Raw genomic sequence first — 14,277 nt, forward strand, 5'->3', positions numbered from 1 at the left:
ATCTAATGACTAATGGAAATTAATTTTACAGGACCAAAAAAGTTCTAAATTCACAAACTTACTGGTCTGTAGCTACTGCCTGATCATAGGCTTTCTTTGCATTCTCTGGGTCTTCCAAGTTTGTTAACGCCACTGAAAAGAGGAAGAAGAGAGGATACATAATGCAAACAACTGACCTACAAGCTATAAGCATACTGAACAGGAGAAGTCAGGTTTTTTTTTTTTTTTTGCATTACCCAATAAAAGCACAATAAATCACGTTATTTACAAAGCATGCTAGGACATATCAAGGATTGTAGATTCATATTGATACATTGTACTTCAGCTCTAGTTTTCAGGCACAAGTGTGAAAAAAATCCTATAAGTATTTGCGTGCGTTACGAACAGCTTTAATGGTACATGAAATGTCAACATTCCCAGCAAAGCACCATGAAGACAGTATCACCTCTCCAGAAGTTGTCAAGAATTAAGATTAACTGAACCATAACAGACTCTGAAATGGGGAAAAATATACGCCTCTAATAGTCGTCATCATCAATCCCCTTTTTCCCATTTTTACATGCAGCTGAGATGTCAAAACAATACACCTTCAATAGTACCAGTGCAAAATTCTTATGTATTCTGGTGCAGACTGGCTTTTTCATATAAGCAATTATAAGCTCATGATCCAAGAAAACCAGTATCTATCATACAGCAGTCTTTGCCACCATTTCCAGCATCTGTGACATATAAAGAAAATGTTTCTTTCATGATTAACCAATCTATATAAATTTATATAATGATACATGCTATAACAGTGTGCAACTTACTTGACATCAATGATTGAACATCAGTCAAGATGCATACTCTTTACAGCCAGTTTCATTATAATAACTGGGTGTGGACGCAGTGTGTTGGTTTGTATAACCCTTTTAACACCCATACATCAAGCAATGATGTGATGAACAATAGGGAGATGAAAAAAATCAGCAAATAAAGGTGACTAGTATTGCTGGAATTTAATTCATCCTCAAGTTTTGGTGAGTGCCTTCATGAGATGAACCCTGTTTTTACAAAGTCTCACCAAACGACACTGATATATAGACCATATGTTATATAGCATATTTCAAAGACAGAAAAAAGGTTAAATCAATAAAAAAGACAGCTGGGTGCACAACTCATAGGATAAAAAGTGTACTATCCTGGTATCCACACTGATGCCAGTACTGGGAAAAAAATGACAGTGTAGAATCCTTTAGACAAAGAAACATTCTCCATAATGAGGTTAGGCCAGGGGGAGGATGGCATCCCTGTTGTACAAAGCAGCAGTAGTCTACAAAAACTGACAGACAAAAAAAAAACAGTCATAAAAATGACAAAGTGGACTATTGGGGATAAAAAAGAAATTATGTATTGTTACTATTGTGCAAGAAGCCCAGAATTTTCAGATAGGAAATGTTCAAAAAGATTGTACTAAATCTAAAGATTGTACTAAAGATTGTACAAAGACTTACATTCTGTGATACTGTGCAGAGCTGATATAGCAGAGCTAACTACCTGGCTGTGTTGGATTCTATAACCATCTGATATACCAAACTGTTAAGTATACTTTTTTTGCACTTGATTTGCACTGTACTGCATTTATATATTTGTCCTCTGTATTTTGTCTACTTTGTTGCTTTTCCCACCGAAGTGTTGTTGTACACTTAAACTTGGTGGCTTTAAATTGCCTGCCCCTGCTGTAAAATTGATGTTGGTCACTCCTCCCATTCCCATCTCAATTATTCACTCAACTGAGTACAGTGAGATCATTTGGGAAGGACTACCCCTTACTTATTTGATTTAGGACACTCCTCCATGTCCTATCTCATCAACTCAGTCTACTGAGTACAGAGAGAGCATTTGGGAAGGCCAGCCCCTTGGTTTCTTAATCTTGAACTATCTTCTGTTTCCTCCATCTCCACTCAAAAAAATGTACACTTTACTCAGCTGCTTTTACTGTAATTATGTTCTTCCTACTTTATCACCTTATTTTTGCTGTGTGCTCATAAGTGTTCAAAAGTGCTTTTACCCTGCTGCATTTATTACTGCTTGTTAGTAGCCTGATTAAATTTATCTGTTATTCTAAGCATCTTAGTTTTGGTTTTAGCACTTCTGCTTCAGGCCATTTACCTTACATTTAAGGTCTTTGTGGTCTACACTCTTGTGGAAAAACCTTTATCAAAGATCAATCTTGAAAAAAATGTATACTTAAGGGGTGAAGTGCCTCCAAAATAAGGTCAAAATTCCAGTAGAAAAAAGAGATTAGAAGCACACCACGACAATCGAAGCCAACTTAAATAGCTGATAAATCCTTTATTGTAAAAAGTAAGCGCTTTCACGCCTCACAGGGTGCTTCTTCAGGCTTTATCAAAACCCATTCTCCATAAATCCGCCCAAGTATTCAGAACACTATGTCTGGACAATTCCTAACAGTTTCTCCTGCCAGCCTGGTCGACATGGCATACTGAGACAGTGTAGCAAATGCCTCATGTTTACTGACAGCCCTCTTCTCCTAGCACATAATTCTTCTACTTGTGAGAAATGCGTCTACATCAGTAACCTGGAATCCATGCTCTCTTGTGCCACAGTCAGTACTCCTGACAAAGAGGAGACTGTCAGTACAAACACCACACCACTCACATCACATAGCCAAGCACAATGTACACCCACCTATGCAGAGGTCCTCAATAAAAACTTACCTAAACAGCAGAGACCTCCAAAATACACTCGCAGACATTCCACACACAACACCAAACACAGCACACACAGCAGACAACACACCAGTGTCTCACAAACATAGCCCATAAGGCAAAACAATAAACCAGCACAGCCCATAAGGTGCAACAATAAACCAAACATACTAGTCATTGGTGAGTCAGTTGTGAGACACACCAATGTCCCCCTCACCAGGCTAGACAAGGTAAAGGTCACAGTCAGTTGTCTGCCTGGTGCCAGAATCCGTCACATCACACACGCACTTAAGTCTCTCCACACCAAGTACAAGTATGACTCTGTCATTGTCCATGTTGGTGTGAATGACTTGAGACATACTTCCCTGGACAATATCAAGAGGGACATGATTGAGCTCTGAGTATGTGTCCAAGGCAGGTATGACCCTAGAACAAACACTGCCACAGGAAGAACAGAAAAACTTCACACGAATTTTAATCAGTAAATCCAAGTAAAATGAAGAGCTTTTTGTCCACTCACTCAACTGGATGAAAAACGGTTCATTTTACTTGCATTTACTGATTAAAATTTGTGTGGAGTTTTTCCGTTCTTCCTGTGGCAGTGTTTGTTCTATTGCTGGTTTGCTGTTTTCCTTGGTGTGCATCAGGCATGACCCTAGCCCTAAGCATCATCCTACCTTCACCAAGAATTCTACCACAATATCAACAAAAAATAATCGACTTCAACAACTGGCTTAGTTTCTGGTGTTATTTCAATGGGATCCAGTATCTGTCTGCCTGGGATGACATGGTTGACAGGCCTCGATGCTTTGCCAGAGATGGCCTCCACCTGTTACCACAGGGATTCCAGATCCTGACCAAGGCTCTCACCTTCCCCATTGTGCCTTTTTTAGGCAATGTCCCAAAGACAAATCTGTCAACATAAAATATCTGTCAAAAAGCAAACTGAAGGTCATGCTGCTACATGCTAGGAGCCTTAACATGAAAATGCACTCACTGGAGGCTCTCCTTGCATTGGAAGATGCTGATGTCTGTGCGGTTACGGAAACTTGGTTCAGGGCTGCGAAGAGCACCCCTGCCTTAACAGGCTATACCTCATTCCACACATTTTGACCTCAAAATGAGGTTGGGAAGACTACGGGTGGTTGAGTCTCTATCTTCATTAAGGACAGGCACACCTCCAGAATGGTCTACCAGCATGATGCACTGAAACTACTCCAGGTGCAACTGACAGCTGGCAAGACACCTATCCAGGTTACAGCCAGCTATAGATCCCCCTCCATGACTCAGGACACCCACTCCTCTTATCTGGATCTACTTGACTCCATCAAGGTACCTCCCTAACACCCTGATCCTTCGTGACTTCAACTAGCCCACCATAGACTGGGTGAACTATACCTGCACTAATGCACTCACCCAACGATTCCTTGACTTCATCAGTTCTGACACACTAGACTAGCTTGTCTCATCCACCATAAGGGGAGATAACATTCTGGAGTTGGTTGTCAACAACAAGGGTGGCTGCTGCACCACGCCCATAGTATGTTCTTCCCTGGTGAGATCAGATCATCAGAGTATCTCGTTCAGAGTTTCTACCCCCCAACTGCCCCCCCCCCCCCCCCCAGCAATAATCAAGCTAAAAAAATTCACAAAAGCTGACTACAACCTCCTTAAGGTAGGGTATCTGTAGCTTCACACCCCCACCCCCAGAGGATGCAGACAACTATGCTGAACAGTATGCCAATACAGTATACAAGCACCTGTATAACTGCATGGACACAGCCATATCTAACAGAACTAAAACCTGGCCCTCTAGGAAACACAAACCTGTTTGGTGGACATCCTCTATCAACAGGCTTTACAACAAAATGAAGAAACTGTTGTCCAAGAGTAAAAAGGGACACATTTCAAATTGGAAAAACTCTCTTCTTAGCCTCAACAAGCAAATTAGATCACTAGTAAGAACCTCCAAACCCAACTATGAATAAAAACTAGCCTCCAAAACAAAGGGGATCCACAAAGCCTTCATCAGTTACATCAGGAACTTCCATGGCAAAGCCCAGGCTTATTCCAAATTAGTACTTAACAGTATCACTTGCACTAATCCTGTTGACAGCCAACCTGCTAGCAGATAGATTCAGTGCAAACTTCAGCCTCCTGCCCCCCCAAAGCCCTTTCGACATCCTCAATGCTTGTCTTGCACCTCACATCTCCCTACATCAAGTGTTAAACGCCTTATCCAAGGCAAAGAACACAGCTTCCTTGGGACCTTATAGTATCCCAGGTTATATTCTGTACCATCTACAGCAAGAACTAGCTTTGCCATTGAGCACCCTATTTAACCACAGCCTAAGTACAGGCTTCATTCTAGCAGAGTGCAGAACTGCCACTGTCATCCCCTTCCACAAAGGTGGTGCCACTACTGACCCTGGAAACTATCACCACATTAGCTTGACAAGTCTGATCTGTAAAGCCATGGAGCATATTATTATGGATCTCATAAACAAGGACATAAGCAATCTCCAAGCACTTGACCTCACCCAGTTTGGCTTTATCAAGGGCATATTTAGGTGGAGTTTTTTAAATAATTTTGTGTTATTTGACTATCGCACTGACCTGTACAGATGCTTGTTTTAAAAATGTTACAACAGAGTTATTATAACTGATTAAATGTTTATGTTTAAACAAATAATTCTGGAAGGGAACAGTAGAAGGATTTGAAATTGTTCTATACTTTTCAAATACTGAAACAGATCTTAGCAAAGCTCTGAATGTGTACTGTAGCAGAGTCAGGTGATCAAATGTGATGTCATTCTATAACCAGCACTGAGAGGTTGGAACTCTCATAGCAGTTTGTTTTGTTTTCTTTGGAACCCAATATAAAAATCTGACAGTCAGTTGAGTTAGTTCAGTTGTTGTTCAGTTCAGTTTGTTAGAAGCTCATCACCTTGCCTTATGGAAGTAAGCATCTCAGCATCTAATCTTTCCTTGCTGTATTAAGTTAGCTAGGTAACAGTTATTTCTTTAGACAGTCAGGAAATACTGTGAGATTAGTTAAACATTGTTTTTCTATATCTGCTCAAATCTGTCCAGCTGTGTTATTTTTATTTCTCCTGTGATTGAAACTCTTTTTTTTATTATACTTCGATATTTCGTATTCTCATGTTTTCTATTTTATTATTTATTATTAAATATTTTGACTGCGGTAGCATTGTCGCCTCACAATAAGACACTGTCCGGTTCAATTCTCAGCTAGAGCATCTTCTGCGTGGAGACATGCGTGAATGGGCGTACCTTCGTTGAAGGTTGTGCATCAGGGCACATAAAAATCAACTACCAATCATTAGCGGACCGGAGTTCCGCTGTGGCGACCCCTAACCGGGAAAAGCCGAAAGACACAAACAAACAATTAAATATTTTGATACCTTTCATTGCGGCTGGTCTTTTAGGGAATATTTTTAATGTCTTCAGAGTACTTGTGCTTATTTTAGGGATGCCTTTGCCAATCCAAAAAGCCTGGCTGCTTTGGTTATACTCTACCATTTATGTTAGTATTGATTTTACTCAGTATAAATGGATACTGTTGTAAGAGCCTGAGATTGGCTGACTGGTGGCAGCATGGTTACCTTACAGTCCGGGCAGAAGGGGTACAGCCAGTAAATCTGTATTAGCCTTTCCCAGGAGTGTGTGAAAATCAAACAGCAAGGTGTGGGGTGACAGCTACTTTGAACTGGGACACAGTGCTGGGACACAGTGCTCCAAAGTGAGTCTTGTTTGGGATCTGGAGAAACGGAGAATCCAGTCCCAGGTCTGGAGTGGGTCCCCTGTGAGCTCTTGGTGGAAACTGTGCTTGATGCAGAGAGCTGCTTTTGAAATACTGTACAAATCCATTCCCGTATTTTAATGACCATCAGTCACTGGTCACCGGTAACAGGGGAAGCCACTAGTTCAGATACACAGCCAGGATCAGGGGTTAGCTGTTTTAAATGTAACCAGAGGGGCCATGTAGCATACAAATGTCTACTAAAGCAAGGTGGGGAACAAAAGCTGAGTCAGCTAGCAAGTGGGAAAAACAGCATGCTAGAAGTAGGTTGGTTGGAGACAACAGGGGTACCAAACTATCAGCGAAGGTTGTATCCTATTTTAGTGGATGGAAGACATGTCACTGCTAAGACAGACACAGCCTCTGACATAACCATTGTGAAACCTGCAGTGGTTAAAGAGGAGCAGTACTTGCTTGGCCATTTCACTCCAATCAGAGCATTAGGAGGGATCTCATTCCAAATATCTTTGGCCAGGGTTAACCTTGACTGAGAGGGTAGAAAAGGAAGCAAACAGGTAGCTGTGTTTGAGGATATTCCTGCAGATGTTTTGATATGGAATGATTTTGATAATGCAGTATTTTATGTGCGTGCAGTTACACACAGTCAGACTTGGAGACAGGCATTTAGGTCTGGTAGGCTGGGGGAGACCCAGATAGATCCCACACCTGAAGCGGGGGCTGATGATGTGGATATTTCAGGGAGGGAGCTACCCTGTAGCAGTGAGTCTGAAAGTGAGCCACAGCTGCTAGTCGGTACAGATGTTCTCATGGACAGGGTAACTGTAAGGACAGAGGTGACTGGTAGTATCCAGGCTGACAGTGAAGCACCACTGTCAGAAGATATTAGGCTTCCTGTGGAAGGGGAGCTAGGAGGGGTCATAAAAGTAGAGTTGAGACAGGCTCAACTTTAGGATCCCACTTTACGAAGCTTGAGGGAGGTAGCTAAGGAGACACCTGATGCTCAAGAAAAAGTGGAGTCTGTATACTGGAACAAAGGGTTACTGTATAGACAGTGGACCCATGAAGGAGGGATAGAAGTTGAGATGATACAGCAGTTGGCAGTGCCCACAGCCTACCGTCTGGCACTTCTAGCCCATGACATTCTTTTTGCAAGTCATATGGGCATAAAGCATACCAAGGAATGTATTATGCAGAACTTCTATTGGCCTGGGATTGCAAAGGATGTAACAGGGTTCTGCAGGACCTGTCAGCATTGCTAAAAGGTATGCAAGGCAAAGAACAAGCTCAAAGCTCCATTTATGCCTTTGCCTGTGATAGAGGAGCCATTTCAGAGGGTAGCTAAGGATAATGTGGGGCCTCTGAGTACCCCAAGTTCCACAGGGAAGAAGTATATCCTGATGTTAGTAGATTATTCTCATAGGTTCATAGGTAGGTACTAGCCTATTGGCCCAAGGGCCTACGTAAGCCAAGCCAAGACAAGCCAACAAGGTTCCCTGGCTTACGCCACCCAAGAAAGTTATTTTCCTGTGCCACTGTCGAGCAGAGACAAAGAAGTGATCCCCGGGGTGTATTTCCTATTTCCCATCCACTCATCAAGATTTTTCTTGAAGAGTGCTAATGAAGAACTTTGCTTGACACAGATGGGTAGACTGTTCCAGAGTATGGGAAGTCTCTGGGATAGGAATCTATCCCTCCAGCATGTCCTGTTTATTGTGGTGACAAGGTTTAGGTCCCTAGAGAGTGTAGCTCGGAGAGATTGGGATTTCCTTAGGTGTAGCATGTCCAAGAGCTCTGGGTTTGACATAGCTTTATATGTTAGGCAGAGATCACCTCAGAGTAGGCGATATGCTACGGAGTAAGTATGGAGTTTTTTGAGACGGTCAGTGTAGGGCATTTGTTTGAGGCCAGTAATCCTCTTTGTGAGGTACTTCTGTGGCCTTTCCAGCTGCTGCAGATGTCTTGTGATGTACATTCCAAAAGGGGTGTTGTACTCTATAATGGGCCTAATGAGTGTTGAGTAGAGGGGAACAATGACCTCTTTTTTCCTGGATGAGAACCTTTTTATGATGAGGTGTGCCACACAGAAGGACTTTCTGACTACTGTGGTGATGTGACAATCAAAGGAGAGACTACTGTCCACCTGGGTCCCAAGGTCTCTTATCACACATTCAGTGTTAAATAGATTGCTGCCTATGTGGTAGTTCATGGGTACAGAGTTTTTACCAAAGGGGATGACACTGCAATTTTTGGCATTGAGCTTGAGGCCATGGCTCTGACACCAGGCATCTGTCTCAGCGAGGCCCTTCTGTAGGATGTCCACATCATTTGGGAACTTGACTATGGCTCCTAGTTTGCAGTCATCTGTGAACTTCATTAGCCAGAGGCCTTCTGTGTTAGCCTGTACTTCAGAGAAGTAGATACCAAACAGGAGAGGTCCCAGCACTGAACCCTGTGGTACTCCACTTGTCACTGGTTTGAGGTCAGATTTGGAGTCTGCAACTTTTACAGTGTGGGTTCTGTCAGTGAGCCAGTTGGTAACCCATCTTGTGATGTAGGGATTTATACATACGCTACTAAATATCCTGAGGTGGTGGCTCTGTCCTCCATCAAGGAAGTGAAGGGGACAAATGCTTTGTTAGAGAGTTTCAGCAGGGTAGATTTCCCAAAATACTGACTCACAGAGGTACCATGCTACAGGCATTTGCAGATCAGTTTAGGAGAGAATGGGACACATATTTGTCCCATCTGTTGTATGCAGAGAGAGAAGTATCCTAGGAATCCACAGATTTTTCACCCTTTGAGTTGCTGTATGGGCATAGGGTGAGGGGGCCTTTAGTTGCTGTATGGGCATAGGGTGAGGGGGCCTTTAGATCTGATTTGTGATGAGTGGGAGAGTGAGTGTGAATCCCACAAGGAGTCTGTTGTGGCATATGTCCTAAACTCAGGATAAGGCTTAGGGAACTCATGGGCTCAGCCCAGGAGTAGGAGACCAACAGCAGAAAAAGGTCTGGTATAACAGGAATGCTTGAGCCTGAGAGTATGCTGTAGGGCAGCAGGTTATGGTGTTCATTCATGTCAGATATAATAAGCTGCAGGCAGCTTGGGAAGGACCCTTTGAAGTGGTAAGGAAGGCCAGTGATATGAATTACATGGCAAACCTGCTAGGTAGGAGGCAGGGGCACAAATTGTACTATGTTAAAATGATGAAGCTTCAGCATGTCAAGGAGGTCCTGCGCAGACTGCAAAGGGCAGGGTTGACCATTAAGCCCAGTATGCATAACGTGGGTATGGCAGAGGTCTCCTACATAGGCCATGAAGTGGGGAGTGGTAAGATTAAGCCAGAACCTGCCAAAGTGGAAGCTATTTAGGCATGGCCTGCCCCTAATACCAAAAAGCAGGTGAGGGAATTCTTGGGGACAGTGGAGTACTATAGAAAGTTTGTTGCAAATTATTGTACAACAGCTGCTCCCATCACAGACCTGACAAGGAAAAAATGGCCAGATAAGTTACTGTGGACCCTAGTGTGCGAGCAAGCATTCCAAAAGCTTAAATGGGCTTTAGGGGGTTCCACGCTCTGTTAGCCAGTCCTGATTACATCAATGCCAATGTAGATGGACTCAAGACAGGATATAAGTTAATGTTTTCCCAAATAAGCCATTCCTCTTAAGCAACATTTTTCCAAGGTCACTTGAAAAACTACTGAGAAGAACAATAAACTGCTCGGCTGTACAGCTGAATAGAAAGGCACACCAAATGGACCAGCACTTTAGCGTAAAATAAATTTTAATCTCCGCTTTTGTCAATACAGACTTCATCAGAAAAATCAAACACATTTCAGTTACACAGAATTTAAATACTAAAAAAAACAATTGCATTCAATTTAAACCAATTTAGGTCAATACAAAAATTTGAAGTGATAACACATCACCCATTGCTGCCATAAGTCTTTGTTGACATAAATTCTACAATGTTGTAAAAAGCATTTAATATTTATGGCATCATTTAAGCCCGGAGGCTGATCACCTCTCAATTGAATCTGCCACCCAGTTTCTCTCTGTTCCAGATAGTTTCTAAAGTTGCCACCCTTCAAATTTAGATGACCCTCTTCTAAAACAGAGAACAAGATTTTTTTGAATTTAGAACACACTACTGTATGCCTATATAAAGCATTGTTTACATCCTTCTTTTTAATGTCGTACAGATGCTCTCTAATCCTAGTCATTAACTGTCTAGTTATCATCCCAATGTAAAAAGGACATGAACTACACACAGCAACATATATTACCCCTATACTTCTACATGAGAAATAGCTGGACACAGAAATAGTGTATGGTATGTGTTCTAAATTAATAAATGGTCCTTCCAGATTATATCTGCACATATTGCATGTGAGACATTTGTGCATTCCTTTGTTAACACTAAAAATCTTTGTATCAAACACACATTTATCCATCCCTTTTTCCAACAAGCTTTTTAAATTAAAGTCTTTTTCGGAAGGACCATTTATTAATTTAGAACACAAACTATACACTATTTCTGTGTCCAGCTATGTCTCATGTAGAAGTATAGGGGTAATATATGTTGCTGTGTGTATTTCATGTCATTCTTTTTACAATGGGATGACTAGACAGTTAATGACTGGGATTAGAGAGCATCTGTACGACATTAAAAAGAAGGATGTAAACAATGCTTTATATAGGCATACAGTAGTGTGTTCTAAATTCAAAAAATTCTTGTTCTCTGTTTTAAAACAGGGTCATCTAAATTTGAGGGGTGGCAACTTTAGAAACTATTTGGAACAGAGAGAAACTAGGTGGCAGATTCAACTGAGAGCTGATCAGCCTCCGGGCTTAAATGATGCCATAAATATTAAATGCTTTTTACAAGATCGTAGAATTTATGTCAACAAGACTTGTGGCAGCAATGGGTGATGTGTTATCACTTTAAAATTTTGCATTGACCTAAACTGGTTTTAATTGAATGCAATTTTTTTTAGTATTTAAATTCTGTGTAACTGAAATGTGTTTGATTTTTCTGATGAAGTCTGTATTGACGAAAGCAGAGATTAAAATTTATTTTACGTTAAAGTGCTGGTCCATTTGGTGTGCCTTTCTATTCAGCTGTACAGCCGAGCAGTTTATTGTTCTTCTCAGTCATTTTTATTCACTTGAAAATCTAGCTTAAGTCTTCAAAGGTGAGAGAGATGTGATGATGTGAGATGTTGCCATCTGTGCCAGGGAGAATAGGGCAGGGCCTATGTAACATATGCCAGCACATTTAGCTGAAGTTTTGCAAATAACTCTGTGTCATTTGACTATCACAATGACTTGTACAGATGCTTGTTTTAAAATGTTTCAACAGTGCTGCTATAACTGATTAAATGTTTATGTTTAAACAAAGAATTCTGGAAAGGAAGAGTAGAATGTTTTGAAATTGTTCTATAATTTTAAAATACTGCAACAGATCTTAGCAAAGCTCTGAATGTGTATTGTACCAGAGTCAGGTGATCAAATGTGATGTCATTCTATAACCAGTACTTGAGAGGATGGAACTATCATAGCAGCCTGTTTTGTTTTCTTTGGAACCTGATATAAAATTCTCAACAGTTAGTTCAGTTGTTGTTCAGTTCAGCCTGTTAGAAGCTCATCACCTTGCCTTGTGGAAGTAAGCTTCTCAGTATCTCATCTTTCCATGCTGTATTACTCAAGTTAGCTAGGTAACAGTTATTGTTTAGACAGACAGAAAATACAGTGAGATTAGTTAAGTATTGTTTTTCAGAATATGTTAGAATCTGTCCAACTGTATTATTCTTATTTCTTCTGTGATTGAAACTCTGATGTTTACTGTACTTGGATATTTAGTATTGTTATGTTTTCTATTCTATTATTTATTATTAAATATTTTATACCCTTCATTGTGGCTGGTCTTTTGGAGAATACTTTTAATGTCTTGAGAGTACTTGTGCTTATTTTACTGATGCATTGGCCACTCCGAAAAGCCTAGCTGCTTTGGTTACTCTCTACCATTTATGTTAGTATTGATTTTACTCAGTATCATTGGATACCCTTGTAAGAGCCTGAGATTGGCTGACTGGTGGCAGCATGGTTACCTTACAGCCTGGGAAGAAGGGGGTGCAGCTAGTAAATATGTACCAGTCTTTCCCAAATGTGTGTGTGTGTGTGTGTGTGTGTGTGTGTGTGTGTGTGTGTGTGTGTGTGTGTGTGTGTGTGTGTGTGTGTGTGTAAATCAAATACCCAGGTGTGGGTAAGCTACCTGGAACTGAGACACAGTGCTCCAAAGTGAGTCTTGCTTGGAATCTGGAGAAACAGAGAGTCCAGTCCCAGGTCAGGAGCAGGTTTCCTGTGTGCTCCTGGGGGAATTGTGCTTGATGCAGAGAGCTGCATTTGAAATACTGTGTAATTCCATTCCTGTTTTTAGTGACCATCTCTCACCACTGTCAGTGGTGAGGACTGAGGTTCCTTGATTAGTGGCCTGGGATAGAGAGGCCATCACAAAGCATATAAAACATTGCATGATAACTATAAGAATCAATCAGAGGAGGTTAGAAAGGATTGGTAAGAGAGACTGGATAAGCAATTCACAAAGAAAGAATGGGGGGGTATATCTATGTCTCCCAAATATGCAACAAAATCTAGAAGATGCAGGATTTTTGCTTGGAAATGTTTGCATATATATTTTTAGACCCCCAAGGATAGCCCAGAGAATTTTTTCTCGGGAAGACTGCAAATGTTGGAGGTGTGATGGGGAAGAAAGAGGTAATTTGGAGTATATTTTCTGATAGTGTAATGAGTTGGCAGACTGCTCTGTCAGAGATTCTTGGTGAGGAAATTGGTGTAACTGGAGGAATTATTTTTCTGAGCTATGACACAGAATCAGAATTGCCGACGCATAGTGAGGCTGGCTGAGTCTAATTATGGTGGCTGCCAAAATAAGCAATTACTAGAAAATGAAAATCAAAGTCTAAATCAACTGTACTAGAAGTGGTTATTATAGTAATAGAGATAAAACAACTGAAATTGGGATCTTTAGAAAAGAGTAAGAGCAAATTAGGCAGGAAAAATGGAGATTGTGGGAGCAATACATACAGGGGAGGAATGTGGTTTGAAAGAAAGCAGGACTTGAATGAGCTATGTAATGTCTGACTGACAATGACTGGGTAGATTATAAGTGATATATAATATTTGCAACTAGGATTGTGTCAACATGGTTTTTGATGTACAATGCTTGCAACTGGGACAGTGTCAATTTGGTTTGTTTTCATGTATATACATGTATGCCTACATCATAACTGATAATTTAATAAAGATGTTCACTGTGTAAAATACTAGAGCGAAATTAGTGGAAATAAAAATACTTGCACAAGAAAAACTGTCATAAGCTTCAAATGCAAACTTGTGTTCATTAATATAACAGATCTCTGAAAACATCATATAGACCAAGAAACCCTGGGCCATTTGGAAAATGAAGCAACTGAGGAACTGCAAAAATATTTAGGACAAAACCCAGAGATTTTTGAAAGGCATAAAAAAAATATGGACATGGAAAAGAAAGAGAGATCTGATATTGTGCAATATTTATACGAATGAGAAAGTCAAAATAATCAATACTAAAAAGCAGCTGCAAAGATATTTGAAGAGAAATATAGAAAAAGGCAACCCAATATGGGGAATTTCACAAAAATAAAAAATAAGATCACAAAGGGGGAATGTATGATTAGTAGAGAAGAAGTAAAAAAAAAAAATAGAAGCTGAAGTTATGTAA

General features: G+C 40.7%; 1 protein-coding gene across 3 annotated transcripts in view; it reads right to left on the reverse strand.

Moving 5' to 3' along the window:
* The window catches only part of BBS4 (Bardet-Biedl syndrome 4), a 1,226,477-nt gene that overhangs the window by 336,131 nt on the left and 876,069 nt on the right, over nucleotides 1-14,277 (reverse strand). For all 3 annotated transcript variants that reach the window (XM_044077733.1, XM_044077734.1, XM_044077735.1), the window contains exon 13: nucleotides 63-132. In XM_044077733.1, the coding sequence (XP_043933668.1) occupies nucleotides 63-132 (70 nt within the window). The remainder of the gene's footprint in view (nucleotides 1-62; nucleotides 133-14,277) is intronic.

Source organism: Protopterus annectens, chromosome 7.part0 (assembly GCF_019279795.1).
Source record: "Protopterus annectens isolate FY-2018-M chromosome 7.part0, PAN1.0, whole genome shotgun sequence".
Lineage (NCBI taxonomy): Eukaryota > Metazoa > Chordata > Ceratodontiformes > Protopteridae > Protopterus > Protopterus annectens.